Genomic DNA, 17,926 nt, shown 5'->3' on the forward strand with positions numbered 1-17,926 from the left:
GTGGTAAAAAAAAAAATTCCTATCTATCTATCTATCTATCTATCTATCTATCTATCTATCTATCTATCTATCTATCTATCTATCTATCTATCTATCTATCTATCTATCTATCTATCTATCTATCTATCTATCTATCTATCTATCTATGAAAGAAGGACAGAGAGAAAAAAAAGCACAAATAATGGCATACATGTTTGTTCTTTGAATGCAAACCACCTAATTTGCATTTAACACAGTCAATTTATCTAATTAATTCAGTGTAATTTTACTGTTTGAGCTTTACCAGAACGTGCTAGACAAGTTTGTCTCTGTTGATTGTTTGTCTCCACCCGGTGGACATTTCAGTTCATGCAAGACAATGACAAACACTGGTGGATGAGTTTCAATAACAAAAGTTTTATTAACAATGTAAAATGACCTATATCAGCTTTGACTACTGTACCTTCAGCTTGCCATAAACAGTGATCACTATATTTAATAAGCTGCGCTCTGTCTGCTTGACTGCCCAAGAGAGAGAGATGCTCTCTGCTTATACCAACAGCTTCTTTACTAACCACCTGCAACCTTGAAAATAATTCAGAGAGCATTGCGTAAAGAGTATGTGTATATACAAGTCTAATGTCTCGATTTATAGATAGATATTGTGTGCAAAGAAGTTTTCTTTTGACTATTGTATCTTCTATTCCATTTTGAAGCTGGAAAGTTTAAGTTGGGTACAGGTTCTTGTTTTATGGAAGACTAAATTAAGTACATTGAGAAGAAAAACAGCAAGGAACAGAAAACGGAGACTGTAATACACAAACGTATTCTTCACAAACCTGTCATTTCAGCTTAGACAAACGACAGTAAAACTTTGTCATTGCAAGAGCCGTCCTCAGATGTGTGAATGGCATCTGTTCATAAGTTATCACATTATTTCTGACAAAATGGACATTTAGATTCCCTTTTTTTTTTAAAAATAAAAACATAAATCCACATCATTCACTCAGGCTTGTGGAAGTAACAGAACATTGATATTATCATTTCAGACAAACTCTCATTCCCTTTTACATCAGACAAGCAGATATCGCACTTCGTTTACCAAAAAAGGGGAAAATCTGTTGCAAAATATCTTAAAATATATGTTCATGACTTTTGTTTTCATTACACTGCAGTTACAATTCTTCTTCGTATTACAAAATAAAATTATAAAATGGGCAGCCGTTAAAAAAAAGAGAAAGAGACAATTTATTTGAAAATGGCAGTAATAGATTGGTGGGAGACACAAGTGGTGAAGGACAGTGGGTAATGGTGTCTTTGTTGCCGCCTCCTACCCACAAAGGCGGGGCCCTTAGCTGGTTACCAGGCAACAGAGCCCAAAGAACCGCCTCTTCCTCTGTCGGACTAGTGGGTAGGGAGTCAGGTTCAGCAAACTGCTGTCATCTGGGCGAAAGAACACACAGACACCACAGCCAAGTCATGCATTTTTCCTCATTTGAGCTACGATGCAGTCCACTTAAACCAGTACCTCTGCTTCACAATGAATAATTCTGAAAGTGTTACTGCTTTTTGCATTTTCTTTCTCACCTTGGTTCTTCAGTGGTAAAGGCATTGTCTCCCTGAGTTTACTGAGAAGGTTCTTCATCTCCCTCATATCCCTGCAGTAAGGCAAATGGCTTTTTATGTTGTGTACATAAAGTATCCATAATATATGCAGTACATACTCGCATTCAGAAAAGCACAAAATCAGGTTTCCATTATTGGATTTTCTGGAGACTTTCCTCCCTAACTCGAACTCTTAACTTAATGTTAACCTAGGGACTGTATTTCAATTTATTTCATAATGTATTTCATAGCAGGAGTCGTAAACACACACGGTGTCTAGAAAAATAAGTAGTAGTAGTAAAATAAGTGTGTATACTTTTTGTTTTGAAATGTTGAAGCTTTGACACAAATATCTGATTATTTTTGGTATACTTCTATTGTTTTGTAAACTCAAATCTTAAATCCAACTGTGAGGTAAAACTATAGACCCACACAAACTACATAAATGTAATTTCAAGAAAGCCTTAGCTGATAAAAAAATATAAACATCCCAATGAATCTTATAATACAACATGTATTCCCAGTGTATTAAAATGCAATTTAATGTGATACGATACTTTGCATTATGTTCTTATAGGAAATGTAACAGATTACCCACCAAAATATATGTGAAATATTTGTTAAATCATAATAAAAACGCAAGTGCAGACACAGCACCTACGTACATCCCGAAGGACACAACAGAACACACTTTGTTTACCTACTTTTCTATGTTTTCTATGTCAGTGGCCACCAGCCAGCAGAGCTGAGGACAGTCAGTGGGGGAGGAAGAGGTGTCCTCCAGAATGGGGATGTCTGAGCTTTCCTCCGTTTTACCATCTAAGCCGGGAGGGCCACACGAGTCGTTACCTAAAGCACACAGAGAAATGCCTTAATCGTGTTTCCTCACTAGATACTGACCTAAATTATTTATGTCATTTGTACACAGTTATTTGAGTTTACTGATCGGTTTAGTGATGGCATTACTGGAATGACGGTGACGTTAGAGATACAAAATCCCATTTGTCCACATGTTTCTTTAAAAAAAATTAAAAACAAAACAAAGCATACTATCTATAAACTATCCATGAGGCTTGTCTGTGTATTAACCTTTCCTGTGGAGCTGCAGCGATCCCAGCAAGCACACAGATTTGAGCATCTCTGTGATGTACATCTCCAGACAGCACTGCAGCTGGATGAAGAGCCTACAGATCTCAGGGTGGATTTCCCCGTCCTCTGGCCTGAAATGGCACATGAAGAGAACAAAGCTTACCAGCCAGGTGGAACTTGGTAGACAAAATAGTCTCTGCAAGTCTCTATGAGCATTACAGTAGTTGTTAATTCATCCGTGTATGTGCTAATCTTGAGTCTGAAACCAGCAGCAGCTTAAATAAATATTAGTACTAAACCAAAAAGTTAAAACGAAGAAAAATATATTCCACTCTAAGGATGTGTTACTGACATGTCTAATTTGTTTGACTCATTTAAACTGTAAATGCAATATCTGTTGAAGAAATATGATCACCTACATTGGTAACTTATGCACTGCCTGTTCTTGTAATTTGAGGGTGCACATCTGTGTCACATCTGTGACAAATGCGAGTCACATGCTTTTACTTGGAAATATCTTTACTTAAGTGAATAAATGAGGGCTGGACCTGGTGATACTCGTGGTATTTTCTGTGCGTGATTACAGAAAATCTGTAACCTGAAGAATAACAGCAAATTCTTAATACCAGGTTTTAAGGCCAGAGAGGTTTATGAACTCAAATATGCATTAAAATGTTTGAGCAGAGTGTTTCCTAATCAAAGCTTAAAGTAAGCCTATAGAGTCTGCAATGATAATAAACATACTGTGCTTCTTATCCATGTTTTTTACAGCAAAGTTCAAATTGCTGCTGTCTCTGTGATTGTGCAAGCGTCTATATGTAGTGCTTACTTAACTCCCTGAGAATATATAAATAAAATGCACTGAAGAGATTCAAGCAACACAAAAGCCCGTCACAATATTTTTCATTCAACCGGAGCTGATCATTAGCTTTTATGAGACATCGCAGTAGCTTCACAACTATATTAATCGGGTTTTCAAAGGGAAACAGCAGGTGATATCCAGTGGGTGTAATATCACATGGGAAAGTGACAGCGATAAAAGGCGTGAAACTTGGTACAAATCTTTCTCACACAAATCATGCTCTAGAATTCACCTCTTCCAACAGCAAGCTTCTCCTTGCCATCACCGTTTTGTCACAGTGCCGCTTTACTGTTGCTCAAGCACAGCTGTCACCAGTGCTATCCCTCTAATCAGCTTTCCCCCTGCACATCGGAGGGACCGCGCATCATTCAAACCATTCTGACACACTGGGTTTATTTTATTAAAGGGGAATGAACTGGTTTAATTCAAGCTCTGTCTCTAGTAGCGGAGACAGACACTTAGATGGCCGAGAGAGCTTTTAGGGAAGGAGTTTTTAGAATATGTGCTGGTGATAATAATGGCAATGATGCAGATGCTGTTATCAGTGAGAATTTAAGAGTTCTCTCTAAAGCTACTGCACCATCTCCATTTAGCAGCAGAAGCTGGAACATTTAAGAGCACAGTTTCAATGGCTAATAGTCTTTTTTCTGCAGATACAGGTATAACTGTATTTAGGTGTATAATTATGAGCCATGCAGTTGAAAAACAACAGTGAAATGGTTCATTTTCCACCACTGCCCTGCTGCATTAAGGTATATTATTATTTAAAGCAACTAAATGCTCCTATTCAAATAAAGTTACATTCATGATTCATGCATGTGCACGATGGGAGATGTGCACTGAACATATTCAGTGTCACGCATCAAACATGTAGTTTTAAAACCTCACTAGAGTGAATTAAAATAGAAAAGAATTCAGCTTAACACTTTTTAAAACTGGACCTTGTAAAAAATATGGTGACAAATAATTTCTAATAGAAAAGGATCTCTCGTGGTTTAAATATACAGTATGTCCAGTGGTAGGAATTTGCCCCTTCTGCAAGATAAATCATGATGCTGTTATTGTTCCAGCAGCACCCAGGCTTTGGCAAGCAGCTGGCACTGCAGACGTCCTCCAAATCTCTCTCACCACTGGCTTCAGTCTGTCCGATTGTTATTTAAGTAAGTTTGAGTGTGCCAAGTTGGCTGGCATCTTAGCCTCACTGAGGATGTTAAAATCCCAAGCCTCCCTTTGCCCTTCTTCTACTGGCGCTATTGTAGAGGAGATATTGTGGGCCAAAACAGCAGTCCTTTCAGGCTCCTAAAACAGCTGTTTTCCTGTATCTTGAATCAAAGCTTTCATCACAAACAAACCACTTGAAATCTAATTTAACATGAAAATCTACTCAGAATCACTAAACAGTGAACAAACTTTGGATCCAACCACTTTAATTTACTGTTTCATTGTGATATCATTTGTTTTTGATGAGCAAAAGAAAAAAAAACTCCCAAGGATTCCGATTCTTAAAAAAAATCTGTACTGAAGAAGCCACTCTCTCAATAAATTACAAGAAAAAGAAGAAAAAAAAACGTCATTGGCTCCACATTATTGATACTATTATCTCAGATATTAGTCCCGGGAAGCATTCCACTTTCCCTCCACTTTGTGCATTAACGTTTTAGGTCAGCTAATGGGAAGTGATCAGTTACAGTATGTTGTTGTGATTGCTTCCTGGTAAAGCTCTCCTTCTAACAAATTAGAAATGTCATGATTTTTAAAAGCTGATCTCATGTTCTGTTTTCCCACATACTTTGCCCACCACGAAAAAAAAAAAATCAGTCCTTTAATGGGACAAGCATTAGATGGCCTATCGAAAGAACATTCTTATAAAAACACACACAAAAAAAATATTCAGCAGCTCAAATGTTGATACTTGTGCAGGTTTACTTTGGTAAAATTAGCTACTTTTTTTAACTTCCGGCGCTGCAGTGTTGCAGAGCGTTCAGCCACTGATGGCTCTTCATTTTCAGGACCACGGACAGCGTCTGTGCCAACTCACCCCGATATCAAGGAGAGACTATGGTGTGCCGTTCGCGCCATTTCGCAGCCTTTGGTTCGGGTCCTCAGCATTTCGGCCCGTAACGAAGGACAGTCGACAGTGATCTCGCCAATTGAGATGACAAGCTCACGGTACAGAGCCACAAGTGTATTGAATTCTTGGACGATCTGCATTACAGTGAGATAATAAGTCACACAGACACAAAAAGTTATTACCTAACGAACCAGACAAGTAAGCATCACACAAATAAATTGCAGGATAGTCTTTATCCTCAGTCCGACCTGTCAACATGAAAACGCGTCAGCCAAGAAGGAAATGCTGAGCAGCATTTTACAGCCCCCCCCCCCCCCCCCCCCAAAAAAAGACTAATGGGGACAAATAATGCTCCATGTGCAGTTAGACTGTCATGTGCTTCATTTCGAAAATTGCAGCCTTGCACATGTGCAGTCACCGATCCTTGCGAAAAACGCGGAAAGTGAAGCACAGCCCGCAAAGTAAGACTGCACGATAAACCAGCTGATTGTTGAATTGGTTGGTTTTCCATCATGCTAAATTTGGTTGTCTGCACAACCACGAAATTTGAGCTTGGGGCACAAGTATTCTGCTCTTTTTGTGCACCTCCTGCATAGCATCCTGCTGTAGTCCTGTAAACGAACAGCGAGGCTCCATGACGATCACTGATGTATGAAAGGGTGAAGTAGGCTTTATCATTCCTGTCAGCTTCTGTCAAAGCACATATGTGCCAAGATCATGCACTCCACCATGGGTAATCTTGTCATTCGGGCAATGCTGAAATCATTCCAAATCACCAGCAGCTTTCCACACTTTAAATGCAAATCACACAGTCAATCTGCACGCCGAGGTGTTCTGTTTGGCTTCACTGCCGACAAAGCAATGCAAATGCATAAAGCTATTTTTAGGCTGCTAGACCGGGTTAGAATCTTTTTTTTTTCTTTTTTTTTGCAGCTATTAAGAGCTGTCGCCTGTGCGGCGTGCATGCACGGGGTATTGGAACATCCTTAAACAAAGAAAGGTTGCGATAATAGCACAGCACTCCTTATCAGAGGCACCATGCAGGCACTAACGTGCCGCAAACCTACCATTCTGCAGTCGGCCACGGCGCGCTGGGCTTTGCGGGTACTTTCGGTGCTCTCCCTCCTTTGTGAGTCTCGATAAGGAGGCTTGCCGATCTGGAAGATGTTCCCGGCGGATCTGGGGCGATTTTTGCGCCCATTCGATGCAGAACTCATGCATACACATCCACTATTAAAACAGCCCTAAGACAGAACGATTTGGTCTTATCCCCCCAAACTCCACCACTTTCTCTCTTCCTGCCTTACCACCCTGCACCTTACTGTTCACCTTATTCTCTCCTCGATTTACGCTCAGCTCACCTTCGCCAGCTATTGGCTGTGTTGAAACTCGAACGCTATTATTGCTCTATGTCTTACGTTCTTTCCCCCTAATGTGGGAAAGGTAGCAATTTTTTCCCAAGAAGAGCCCTAGAGCGCAGGTAAAGTACCGGATGAGAGCCCGTGACTCCTCTCCGCATTGCCTTGACTGCGACGGGGCGCAAGTCACCTTCACTCCAGCAGCACACGGTGCACAGTGAAGACTTCACACCCAACCCGGACTCCAGCTAGCTGAGGTGTCTTTTCTGACGCACCGATGTCAAGAGGGAACGATCGCATTCACGGATATTCTCCAAATGCAACCATTTTTTATGATTGCGCGTTTCCATTAAGCACCAATAAGACGGACGGTAACAGTCTTTTCTTAGCTATACAACCTCCTATTAAGACGAAATAACACGGCCAGTGTCCACGGCGACAATTTCACAGCGTACAACTGTGCCGGAAAACGTCGAAAAACTTAATTCCTGCTCTCGCGGTCTCAAGTCGGCTCCCAGTCTGTTTCCTTGAGTGTTTCCAGCTATTAGGAAGGGCCTATATCTAACCTTGGAGAGGCAGTAGAAGAACAGTTGCTACAGGCCTGACGTGGCTGGCAACACTGCGCACCCAAAGGACGCGAATACTAATAGGGCCCATCAACTCAACCCCCCTCCTCCCCCATGCTGACATATCAACTCCTGTACGTATGAAATTGAGGTCACTGGCCACTTTACCTCCACCACAAGTACCGAGTGGAGACAAAAAAGAATGAATTGAACACTTCCGTTAAAAATGAGCCTAAAGTGATTCTCTTTAGTTTTTAATATCACAAATTATTACTGCGTTTATACTCACATGCAGGTTAACTTAACAAGTGCTTAAGTTTCTGTTGTTACATGTGTGTCCGTCTACCTTTACAAGAATATAATTAACATAAAGAATGAAAAGGGTGGGCTATAGCTATATTACCGTTACTTAACTGGAAAAAAGTGCACGTTCAGCTTGTAGATAGTGTATCGTTTATTTTACATTTTGGATAGTTCAAGATTTAGCTTCGTTTCGACTAATAAAAATGCAGTTTTATCATCAGACCCTAAAACACAGTTGGGGTTGAGATATACATTAAAGTTAAAAATGCACAAAGACAAACTATTTTTTACTATATATATTATGAGTATATAGATGTGTAACTGATCAATAAACGTTTTGTGTGTGTGTGTGTGTCTGATTACACCACAAAAGATCATCCAGGAAATACGTTATTTCAGCATGGGCACCGCTTTACTATAAGAGTGCCAGAATCAATTACTGGCTGTTGATGAGTGCTTTTCTCTCCTTGCTTTTCACAACCACAAATAGAAAAGTTTGCAGCAGATATTGTGAATAAATCAGTGAATGTGTATGGAGTGCTCTTCCTGACATGCATTACCATGAACACAAAGGAAGACTTGCGTGTGGAGTTGAAGACGCAATCACATATATTAGTGGCACAAAAAAGGCAAGGCAGAGAATTAGTTTGTGATATTTACTGTATAGTGACAATTAGTTTAAAGTAAGTTTTTGTGATCAATGTTTTCGGACAAACAAAAACCCATAAACATATCAGTAGTATGAACAACTACAGTAAAAGTTCAGCAAAAAACAAACAACCAAAGAGAACCATAACAGCCACACACAAAAAATGTAAAAAAAAAAAAAAAAAACTTGTCCAAAAGGAGGCAAGACAAAAAATGGGAGATGAACGGCTAGAGAGCAGAGACCAATGAAGCAATCAGTTCAGTAAAGATTTAAGATTCTCCACAGCTTGGGCCCAAAGTTTAACTACACCTTCTTTAGCTCCACAGATTTAGGCTATGGAGAGTTTAAGATAAGCACATCCATGAAAGTGAGCAGCCATTGCTGCCAAATGAGCATTTGAAGTTTCCATCTTGTGGCAATCAACTTCTTAGCAGCTCTGAAACCAGCTAAAAACACTTGTCTCTGAGCCTTATGCAATGTAAGTTGATCTAAATAATTTAAAATTGAAATGTATGGGGAAAGTGGACCAGAAGTATGTAATAAACACAGATTTTCTTAAACCATCATTTACAGCAAGCTAAGCGGCACTGACTAATGTCTAGTTTTAGAGCTGTGAGCAATGCATCCACACTGAGATTAAAAGCCTGGTGCATACTTTATATGAAGCTGCTATAGAAATAATGGAAACTTGTAGAAAAAGTTCAAATAAAGGAGTTTTTTATATCCCAAACTAAAAGTTTGAAATGTGTAAGATGTGTGAGATGTGTGAATTCTTTGGCAAAAAATAGAAATGACCTAAAATGTCTTAAATAAAAATTTGTTGCATCTACAAACCTGTATGAAGTTTAAATGTTATTTCATATAAATTGTAATAAGTTAAACTAAACATGCATGTAGCCAATATAGACTCACCAGTAACCTAACATCCAAATCTGTGGAAGGAAAACCAGAGAGAAGGGAGGGAGCATGAAGGGAAACAGGAAGAACATGCAAACTAAACAGAAAGTCCTCACCTGACCAGACCATTTAAAACCAGAACCAGCAGTACTCAGCACTGCACCACCATCATGGTGCCCCCATCAGGTATAAGCATTATTAGCATTAGTAATATGTTGGGGAAAGCATTCATGAAACCACAAATGAATGTTCCCATACCTTAAAGCACATTTTTTTGTGTGTTTTTCTAACGTTTCGTTTCGTTTTTCTTATTGCGATATCCAACCTCTACAGTCTTATTAGACCCTCATCAGTCTGTTTTCTTTTAACTAAGATCTGCTCATTATTTTGGTTAATTCCACTTACAGGAATACAACAAGGATGCAATTTAAACTTATTTTGCATTGAGTGTTTGCTGCATTACAATATGTTTAATCAACAGTAACACATCTTAAAAATGAAGTGTCTGCAGTGGATGGAAGTTGGTAATTAAAAATTTCACATTGAAATTAATATGTCCTTGGACATTAGAAAAGTAATCACACTGGGAACAGTTCAAGTGGCTGTGCTGTTAAACAAAAGTTTAGGCATTGAAAAGTGTAATGGGATCATGTTGAAACACTGCAGCCTAACATGTTATATTAACATGCTGTTCGTGTTGTTGAGACACAAAACTGAGAACACTGGATTTTCCTTATTTCAGTGATTTATTAGAGATGTGAAGCTAGCACACTGATGGTTTTCCTCTACTACACCTCCTCACCTGCTTGAAATTCACTCACTGCGTTTTCATTAAACCTTACAGCTTAAGTTGACCCCCCTTTGCATGCTCGCTGCATCATGTTTATGTTATGTCCTCACTCCCCTTTACCCCCACCCACCCCAAATTTATCTTCAGCCTTACCTTATTTCTATGTTACCCCAAAATTGCTGCCAGGGCATCAAAAAGAGGGGAAGAAGAAATAGCAAAGAAAGCAGAATATGAAGAACCCAATAACCCAGTTCACTGAGTAGATGTAGATGATGACCATGTCCATGTCAAATCGCCAGCCACGAGTGTCATCCTCGAAATCCATGGTGTCCAGAGGGTAGCCTTCTCCGTGGGGGAACTGGCGTCTAGCAATAGGACTCGACTGCCTCTGGAAGCCTGGTTTAAATGAGAAATAAGTCATTTTGTGTAGTTAAAAAAGCAACAATTTCCTCTGGGGTAATTAACACACATAACCTCAGTGTTTTGATAAATGTTAGACGACAGATTTTGATACAACTAGAGCTGCTATTGAAGACATTTACAAATTCATACAAATGAAAAGTGCACAGGATTATTTTTAGTCTTCTGTGAGGCCTTGAGGTACAATTACGATAAATAGGTAGCACAGCATACACGCGTCATATTGTCAAAAGTCACAAAACAACAGCGCTCTTTAAGTGCAGCTTCATAAAATACTAGCTATGCTTTATCTTTATATAGTTTTGCTGTTGTTGCAGATGACGTTGCTTAAATATGACCCCACTTTAGAGGGAATTAAAAACTTGCCTCCAAAGATGCGGAAGAGTTTTCTGCAGCTCGGGAGAGGCCACTTTGCACAGCTTGCTTTCTGAAAGTTCTGTTTCCGGGAAAGGTATTCCTTTGGAAAGAATGTTCTTGCTGTTTGGTTTAGCTCTATATAAATACATATTTTAAAAAAGACACAAAGTTAATGCAATAAAAAAACCCCGACCATTTTAATCACTTCTTCATAGCTTGGCTAGATATGTTTGATTTACTCAACACATTCACTAACAGCACATATAGCGTCACTTGCTTCTCTGATTATCTCCTTGTTCTGTGACCTTGGCTCTGGTAATCAACACGACAGTCTAATCTTGTCATCTAATCATTAACAAGAGCCCTCAGTGTTTCTACAGTCCTCCTCACCATCTAATCCATGCTACTATATACATCTAGAAATAGGTGGGATGAATAATAAAAGTTTTTCAGTGATTCATAAATTTGACCAAAATCAAACCAAAATTGTATCTAATAAATTATCCCAAGGTGACAAAATACATTTGTTAGCACACACCACAGAAATATACACAATACATATATTATTACAGTAATAACTACTATTATACTGCTTAACATTGTGGTGAAAAGGTTTCCCTACAGCTTTAGGGTTCCACTTTTTACTGGTTTAAAGAAACCCTAAAACATCTGCTCCTATTATTACAGTTCATTTCCACCCATGGGGAATACTACTTCTTATTTCCATTAGAAAGCACGGAATCAAAGTGCTCAGACTGTGTTTGATTTTGTCTTCTCAGTCTAAGTGACTCATCTGGTCAAAGCTGAACTTAGGTCTACTCTGCTCCCTGTGGGACATCTGCAGCTGGGCCCTCTGAACAATCTGCAGCTTAGATGTTGTGTAGCAGCCAACACAGGAATAAAAATATAGCTGAAATCGTTTGTCCTTAATGCCAGATTTTTACATGAAGTTGTTTTTTGCTTTATTCAGTCTTTAGTGCTGAGGAAGTTTGATTAAGTGATTATACAGTAAGTGGTCCTTGCTCATCATCTCACCTTTTTGGAAGAAAACATGTGTGATGATTGTTCTGCACAGGGGGCAGGGGGTATTAGTGGGGCTGTTCTTAGCCAGCGTCCTAAGACAGGGCTCACAGAAGATGTGATTGCACGGGTGGCACATGTAAGGACTGAAGTACACATCCAAGCAGACAGCGCAGATGTAGCCCTCTCTGTCCCCGGTAGTCAGGGCCTCATCGTCCTCACTGCTGCTGCTGGATGGGTTTCCTGTTGAACTCTGGGAAAAAACAGAAGTAGAAAAGAACATTTTAATTGTTAAAAATATCTTTTCTTGTGTGACCACAAACCTGCTTATGTTTGCATGTGTGCATATTTAAAGCTCCAATATTAGAATGATAAAACCCATTTTTGCACAGTTTTGGCTATATGGACTAACCTCTGAGACAGTTATATTAGTATCTTGCCTAGGATTGGATAACAGCAATAAGAGAGAGCAATCCAGAGATTTGACCCTTCACGTATGAGATGTTAAGTATAAATTATCACTACAAGATGCTACCAGTTAGCATTAAATATAAGTGAAAATGTCCTCTTTCACAGTTCTCTTCTATTTGAATTTCTTTTCTCTTTTGATGAATGTAACCCTCTTTGACACCCATCCAAACAGCATAATAATATGTGTGAGGACATGAGGGTGTCAGGTGTGAGTTCAGTCAAGTGAAATGTCTGCCTACCTACATTTTCACACATCTTACTGTAAAGCATAAACATTGTTTGTTAGAGAGAGCATTCTGACCCATCATAGGCATTAGTTCAAACTCCTATTACTTCATGGAAAACCAATAGAGGTGCATCTTAGGATGTGTCACTTTATATCTGTTGCAGTTTGTCAGTTAAGCCCTACTATGAGCCCTCTTAACCTCTATTGGATAAAAACAGAAGGTGGGTTTTGGATCTGGTTAGTATTCTCTTTCATCATGCAGAGCATCTGCTACACTCTTTCCTTACTTCCTCTTTTCTCCTCAACAGTTAATTTATCCTCATCACTCACTTTTTATGGTTCCAAATTCCAGCTATAACTCCATGATGTAACAAAAGCTCTTTTTTTAAAATAGTAGCTAGGGCTTTCCAAGTCACCCACCGCCTCCTCAAACACGTGTTGTGTTGGCAGACCCCTGAGAATTGAAGCTTCACTGTTTAAAAAGAATCCTGGGGGTGTTTCCAAAGTAATTACTATTTTCTCACCCTGGGGGAGCTCCAGGGACTTCCCAGTCACATCAGCCCATCCTCCCAAGGTGTGTCATTAAAGAGAGGAGAGAACACAGAGCACAGGGTGTCTAAGTAAGCATAGATGCTGAGGCTCTCCTGGCAACATGTATGGTGACATGCCAGTTTTGTCTAGGTTACAATCATATACTGGTATATAAATGAATAAGAGTGTGCTCTATGACATACAGAACCAAAGTTTAGACTAAAAAAAACTGCTAATTTATAGATAAACCTATAACTGAGTGAAGCTCTATTTGATAGCGCTGCTGCACCACAAACAATTTGCATTTCCTTCACAAAATGTGTTTCTGCAGAACAGCAGCTAAAACCACATTTTAGCTTTTTTCCAGCAGCTGGAAACAAGCCAACACTAAACGTCTCTGCATTACTCAGGATGAAATCACATCCTGTGGTTTGTTTTTATACAACAGCATCTCCTCTAGCTTTGTCCTACGACACTTTTCTCACAAACAAATTCAAACAAGCCAGCACAAACCAAGAAGGCAGCCACATGAATGCAGTAAGTTAAGACAGTTTAAAAAGGGGATTAAAAAAATGTAAAACATTCTGTAGTGTACAAAATATTGATAAAACTTATTGTGAAAATCCAAAATCTAAACCAGGGTATTTGACCAGTGTGCCCAATAGCAGCGTGTGTTCTAGGTTTTTATATTCTCCCAATCGAGAATAAGTGCAAAATTTCTGAAATTCAATTTTCACAGAGCTGATAAATGGAAATAAAGATTCAACATGATAAATGAGCAAGAAATGGGTACTGGGTAGCAAAAGTAATTGTTTAAAAACATATTGAATATATGTTGGGTTTTCAATGTCTTTATCAGTCTAAGGAAAAAATGCCTTTTTCCTGAAAGTTAGCTGAGAACATCAATATATAAGGGTGTGCTAGGTGTGGAGCAGGAGCAAGGTGATGATTGGCTTAGCTTAGGATAAATGGAAGCAGAAGGAAGAAGCTAGCTGGCTTCATCCAGTGTACACCAAAATGCACCCGCCTTCAAACCTATTTGAAAATCCGTTATTTTTTTTTATTATTAGGACATAATAAAAAAAAAAGAAGAAATCATTTGGTTTTTGCTAGAGTCTATCAGCTTCAGATGAACGACAACACATTATATGCTACAGTATCGTTATCTATTTATCAAGCCTATACAGCAATGGAGACACAGCGTATGAAAAACCAAGCATACCCTATCATTCAGTAGTTTGCAGAACTATTATTAGCGGCAGTAAGTTTAAATAATGGCTTTCTGTATGATTTTATCAGTCTCTCAGATCATTGTGGGGGAAATCTGAGCCATTCTTTTTTACAGCGTTGCTACAGTTCACTCAGATTTGCAGGCATTTGTTCATGCACAGGTCCCACGACAGCATTTTATTTGGGAGTAGGTCTGGACTTTCTTCCTTTCTTTTTCAGCCATGCTAGCAGATTTGCTGGTGTGCTAAGGTCCTGTTGCATGACCCAGTTTATTTACACACCAAGTCCAATGAATAACAGATAGGAATATCTTAACTAAAAACAGCACAGTCTGTAGGAGGACAAAGGATTAGGAAATCGATCATACGAAAGTGTCGAAGAAACTAATTTGACTTTTGGTAACAGAGCAGTCAGAGTAATTTCAGTCTGCCAACGTGACTGCAGCTCTGCAGCAGCCAATCAAAATGGAATCTGCTCTTTTGTCTGGTCGGTTTTGAAGGGCTCTCTGCCCAAGCCTCATCATGCAACTAATTCAGATGTAACCCCACTTTAAACCACGCACACAATGGCTATTGAAATGAGCTGGTTGCTGATATAGCTTTCGAGAGCCAGAGTCTAGATGAAACAAACAGACACACACACACACGTGTATGCTGTAATATAAAGTACCATGAGTAAAAACAGTGAAAAATAGATGCAGTGCAAAAAAACCAAACAAACAAAGCCCCAACAACAACAAAACAGAAACAGGCCTAATGTTTGTACCTGTTGTTTTGTACCACGTGATTATGTGCATGCAGCCTCTGTTTCTTTCTTTCTTTACTACATATACCTGCCATGTTGTGCTATAAATACTTATTTAGTAAGAGTAAGTCCTGAGTATAAATCTCAGGACTTACTCAGTTAAAAACATTTGTTATTTGGTGTGTCTTTAATCCTTAAAGTCCATAAAGACTACATATTAAAAAAAATAAATTATCCTGGGTATTAATTACTGGATCTAGTAATTACTAAATCATTTAGTGATCTAATAACTGCCTCTGTGACTCATCTCGTGGTGATACTTAAACCTCTGTGATGTCAGTGTGCAGTGCCAGTCACCTGTCTGCTCTCTTGCTGTTGATTTTGTCTCCATTTCTCCCTTCTTCGCTGTCTCCTCCTCAGACTTTTAATCCTGTTCCTCTCCCTTTTACTCATCCTCCTCTCACAAGGAACACAAGGTTGTGCCACTGCTGAGGTCACGCTTTGACTCATCACCCTTACCACCCCGCTGCCTCCTTCATCACCATCCTCCACGTTCTCTTCATCACCCTCATCCTCTCCCTCCCCTCTTAGCTCATAGAAGGTCAAAGATCGCCCAGGTGCTGACCCTGGTCTCACCTCCACCCAGAATGGATCTGGCTCCCTGAATGAACTTAGTGAGTAGAGGTGCAAGTCTCCTGCTGCTGGTCTGGATAAAGGTCTCTGAGGTGACCGGGGTATGGACCTGGTATGAGCAGCAGGCCGACGGGACAGTGCGTTTGAACTGGAAGTGAAGGTCCAGTTGCAGCCAGTGCTCTGGAGTCGAGAGCAGGTGTGTCCTCTCTGCAAGTTGCTCGATCCTTCTCCAAGTTCCAAAATGTTGTTTAACTGATGATCAGAATTATTACTTGACAAACTTCCAATGCTTTCTCTTCTCTGTCTATACTGTGCTTCATCTCCATGTGTTTCATCTCTTTCCGCCATTCTTCTTTCCATACTTTTCCCTCTTTCTCTGCCTTCCAAATCTCCAGCAGTTATTGTCTCCTCGCCCCTGTCTTGGTTTTGCTCTCTCCAGCTTCCTTTGTTGTCCTCACTGCAGGTCTTTTTGCGTGCTTTTCCACCTGACAGCGCAGGTCTCACCAGCACATTGCTTGACCTTCCCTCGCCTGCTGGATTTACACTCCTTTGCCTAGATCTCTCCACTTTTGGTGTGTGAGTCTCATTAGTACTGGTTTCCTCACCAGCATCCTCAGCTTCGCTACATCCAACTCTGTTCGAGACATTTACACTAGAAGCTCCCACATGGGAGCTCATCATGGCTCATTCGAAGCACCTCGCCCACCAGTGGAAGACATCTGAAGCAACTTCACCCAGTTAGCCTGGTTTTTCCCCTGTCATCCTTTTCCTGCTCTTCTTTCCCACTTCTTCTGGATGTATAGATTGAAGCTCTTTTTAAGAGCTACAGGGACTGTTCGAGTGCAGAGGCGGTGAGCAGTGGTGCTCTCTATCCTGCCCCTGTTAGCCCACTGGGGCATTCCACTCTGTTAACAAAGACAAAGTCCCCATAGTGTGCCCCACTGCAATAGGTGCACTGTTAACAGCCTTGCTATTGTCCTTCATGACCTATAGAAAGCACACCACTATGGAACCAGCAGACTCACAAAAACCAAGTGAAATAGCCAGAGCCACCTTTTTTCCCCTCATGCCCACAACCGTGGTGTCAGCTTTTTTCACTTACTGGTTGATAAGCACAGCACAGTGTGTGTGTGTGTGTGTGTGTGTGTGTGTGTGTGTGTGTGTGTGTGTGTGTGTGTGTGTGTGTGTGTGTGTGTGTGTGTGTTGCTGCTGCTGCTTCCTTGTTAAAGCATTTCAGTGGTCTAGCATAGCAGAATTTATTTTTCCTGAATTCAAAAAAGATCTGCATGAAAAACATTCAATTAAATGCATTTTTATTTATATAGGCAAAAATCACAACAACAGTTGCCTGAAGGTGCTTTATACTGTAGGGTAAAGATGTGACAATAATACAGAGGAAAATCCAACAATCAGACAAAATCCCAACAATTTATCAGTTCTTGGTTACTGGAATTTAAAGAGCCTGCTTTATAACTGAGGTTCTATTAAAAAGGTTATTACATGAAGTTTTATATTAGTATTTATCAAAATAATCATCCTTTCCACCCTTTCCCATTGTGAAGGTGGCTCTTCACACCTCCCTCACCTGTTTTCTATTCCTTCATTCTCATTGTATTCTTGACATTTCCTCTCATCTTTTGCCAAGTTGTTTTGTCAGTTTGTTGCGTCAGTCTAGTGTCTTGTCTCTTTAATGTATTTATCATTTCCTGGCAATCTGATCTTTTATCCATCACTTATAGAGCAATTAAATGAAAGCACTAAATTTATCCTCGTTTTTTTTCAGCACTTAGCTTTTATTACATGCTTTTATCATTTTTGCAGTGACTGTCATGTCTAATTGTTTCAAAGACAAATGACAAGAAAGGGTGATTTGTATCCCTTTAAAGGTGTCTGTCTGTGATAAAATTGTCATTTTAATAAGTACTTCTGTTACTTAGATTTTGGTTTCGCTGACATTCTGAGAAAATTGAGTGGCTCCCTCAATGCCAAGCAGTCAATCTGGAATTACATCAAGAGACAAATAAAAGTCAGATGTTATACAAAAGAACAGCGGCAAGCACTCAAAGATGCTTTGTACAACCTACCTGCCAAGTACCTTGAAAAAGGAAGAGAACAAGTGCCATTT

The 17,926-nt window shown here is 39.7% G+C and overlaps 2 protein-coding genes across 2 annotated transcripts; both read right to left on the minus strand.

The window, feature by feature from the left end:
* Nucleotides 1-376: 376 nt before the first annotated feature.
* Nucleotides 377-7,663, minus strand: rgs7bpa (regulator of G protein signaling 7 binding protein a). Its single transcript, XM_026188704.1, has 6 exons — nucleotides 6,674-7,663; nucleotides 5,574-5,740; nucleotides 2,674-2,804; nucleotides 2,289-2,433; nucleotides 1,567-1,637; nucleotides 377-1,422 (listed from the first exon to the last, which is right to left on the minus strand). Exons 1-6 carry the CDS (start codon nucleotides 6,821-6,823, stop codon nucleotides 1,331-1,333), a joined length of 756 nt encoding a protein of 251 aa, XP_026044489.1. The 5' UTR covers nucleotides 6,824-7,663; the 3' UTR covers nucleotides 377-1,330.
* Nucleotides 7,664-10,106: 2,443 nt separating this feature from the next.
* rnf180a (ring finger protein 180a) lies at nucleotides 10,107-16,692 on the minus strand. Its single transcript, XM_026187760.1, has 4 exons — nucleotides 15,526-16,692; nucleotides 11,982-12,219; nucleotides 10,956-11,081; nucleotides 10,107-10,565 (listed from the first exon to the last, which is right to left on the minus strand). Exons 1-4 carry the CDS (start codon nucleotides 16,480-16,482, stop codon nucleotides 10,360-10,362), a joined length of 1,527 nt encoding a protein of 508 aa, XP_026043545.1. The 5' UTR covers nucleotides 16,483-16,692; the 3' UTR covers nucleotides 10,107-10,359.
* Nucleotides 16,693-17,926: the final 1,234 nt, after the last annotated feature.

Source organism: Astatotilapia calliptera, chromosome 12 (genome assembly GCF_900246225.1).
Source record: "Astatotilapia calliptera chromosome 12, fAstCal1.2, whole genome shotgun sequence".
NCBI classification, from domain to species: domain Eukaryota; kingdom Metazoa; phylum Chordata; class Actinopteri; order Cichliformes; family Cichlidae; genus Astatotilapia; species Astatotilapia calliptera.

Coding starts and splice junctions, on each gene's coding strand:
- rgs7bpa (XM_026188704.1), bottom strand. CDS start 6,823: ATGAGTTCTGCATCGAATGGGCGCAAAAATCGCCCCAGATCCGCCGGG. Junction 1,638..2,288: donor GACATAGAAAACATAGAAAA/GTAGGTAAACAA, acceptor GCCTTACTGCAG/GGATATGAGGGAGATGAAGA. Junction 1,423..1,566: donor TTTACCACTGAAGAACCAAG/GTGAGAAAGAAA, acceptor TCTTTCGCCCAG/ATGACAGCAGTTTGCTGAAC.
- rnf180a (XM_026187760.1), bottom strand. CDS start 16,482: ATGATGAGCTCCCATGTGGGAGCTTCTAGTGTAAATGTCTCGAACAGA. Junction 12,220..15,525: donor AACAGCAAGAGAGCAGACAG/GTGACTGGCACT, acceptor GTTTTTTCCCAG/AGTTCAACAGGAAACCCATC. Junction 10,566..10,955: donor ACTCTTCCGCATCTTTGGAG/GCAAGTTTTTAA, acceptor CATTTAAACCAG/GCTTCCAGAGGCAGTCGAGT.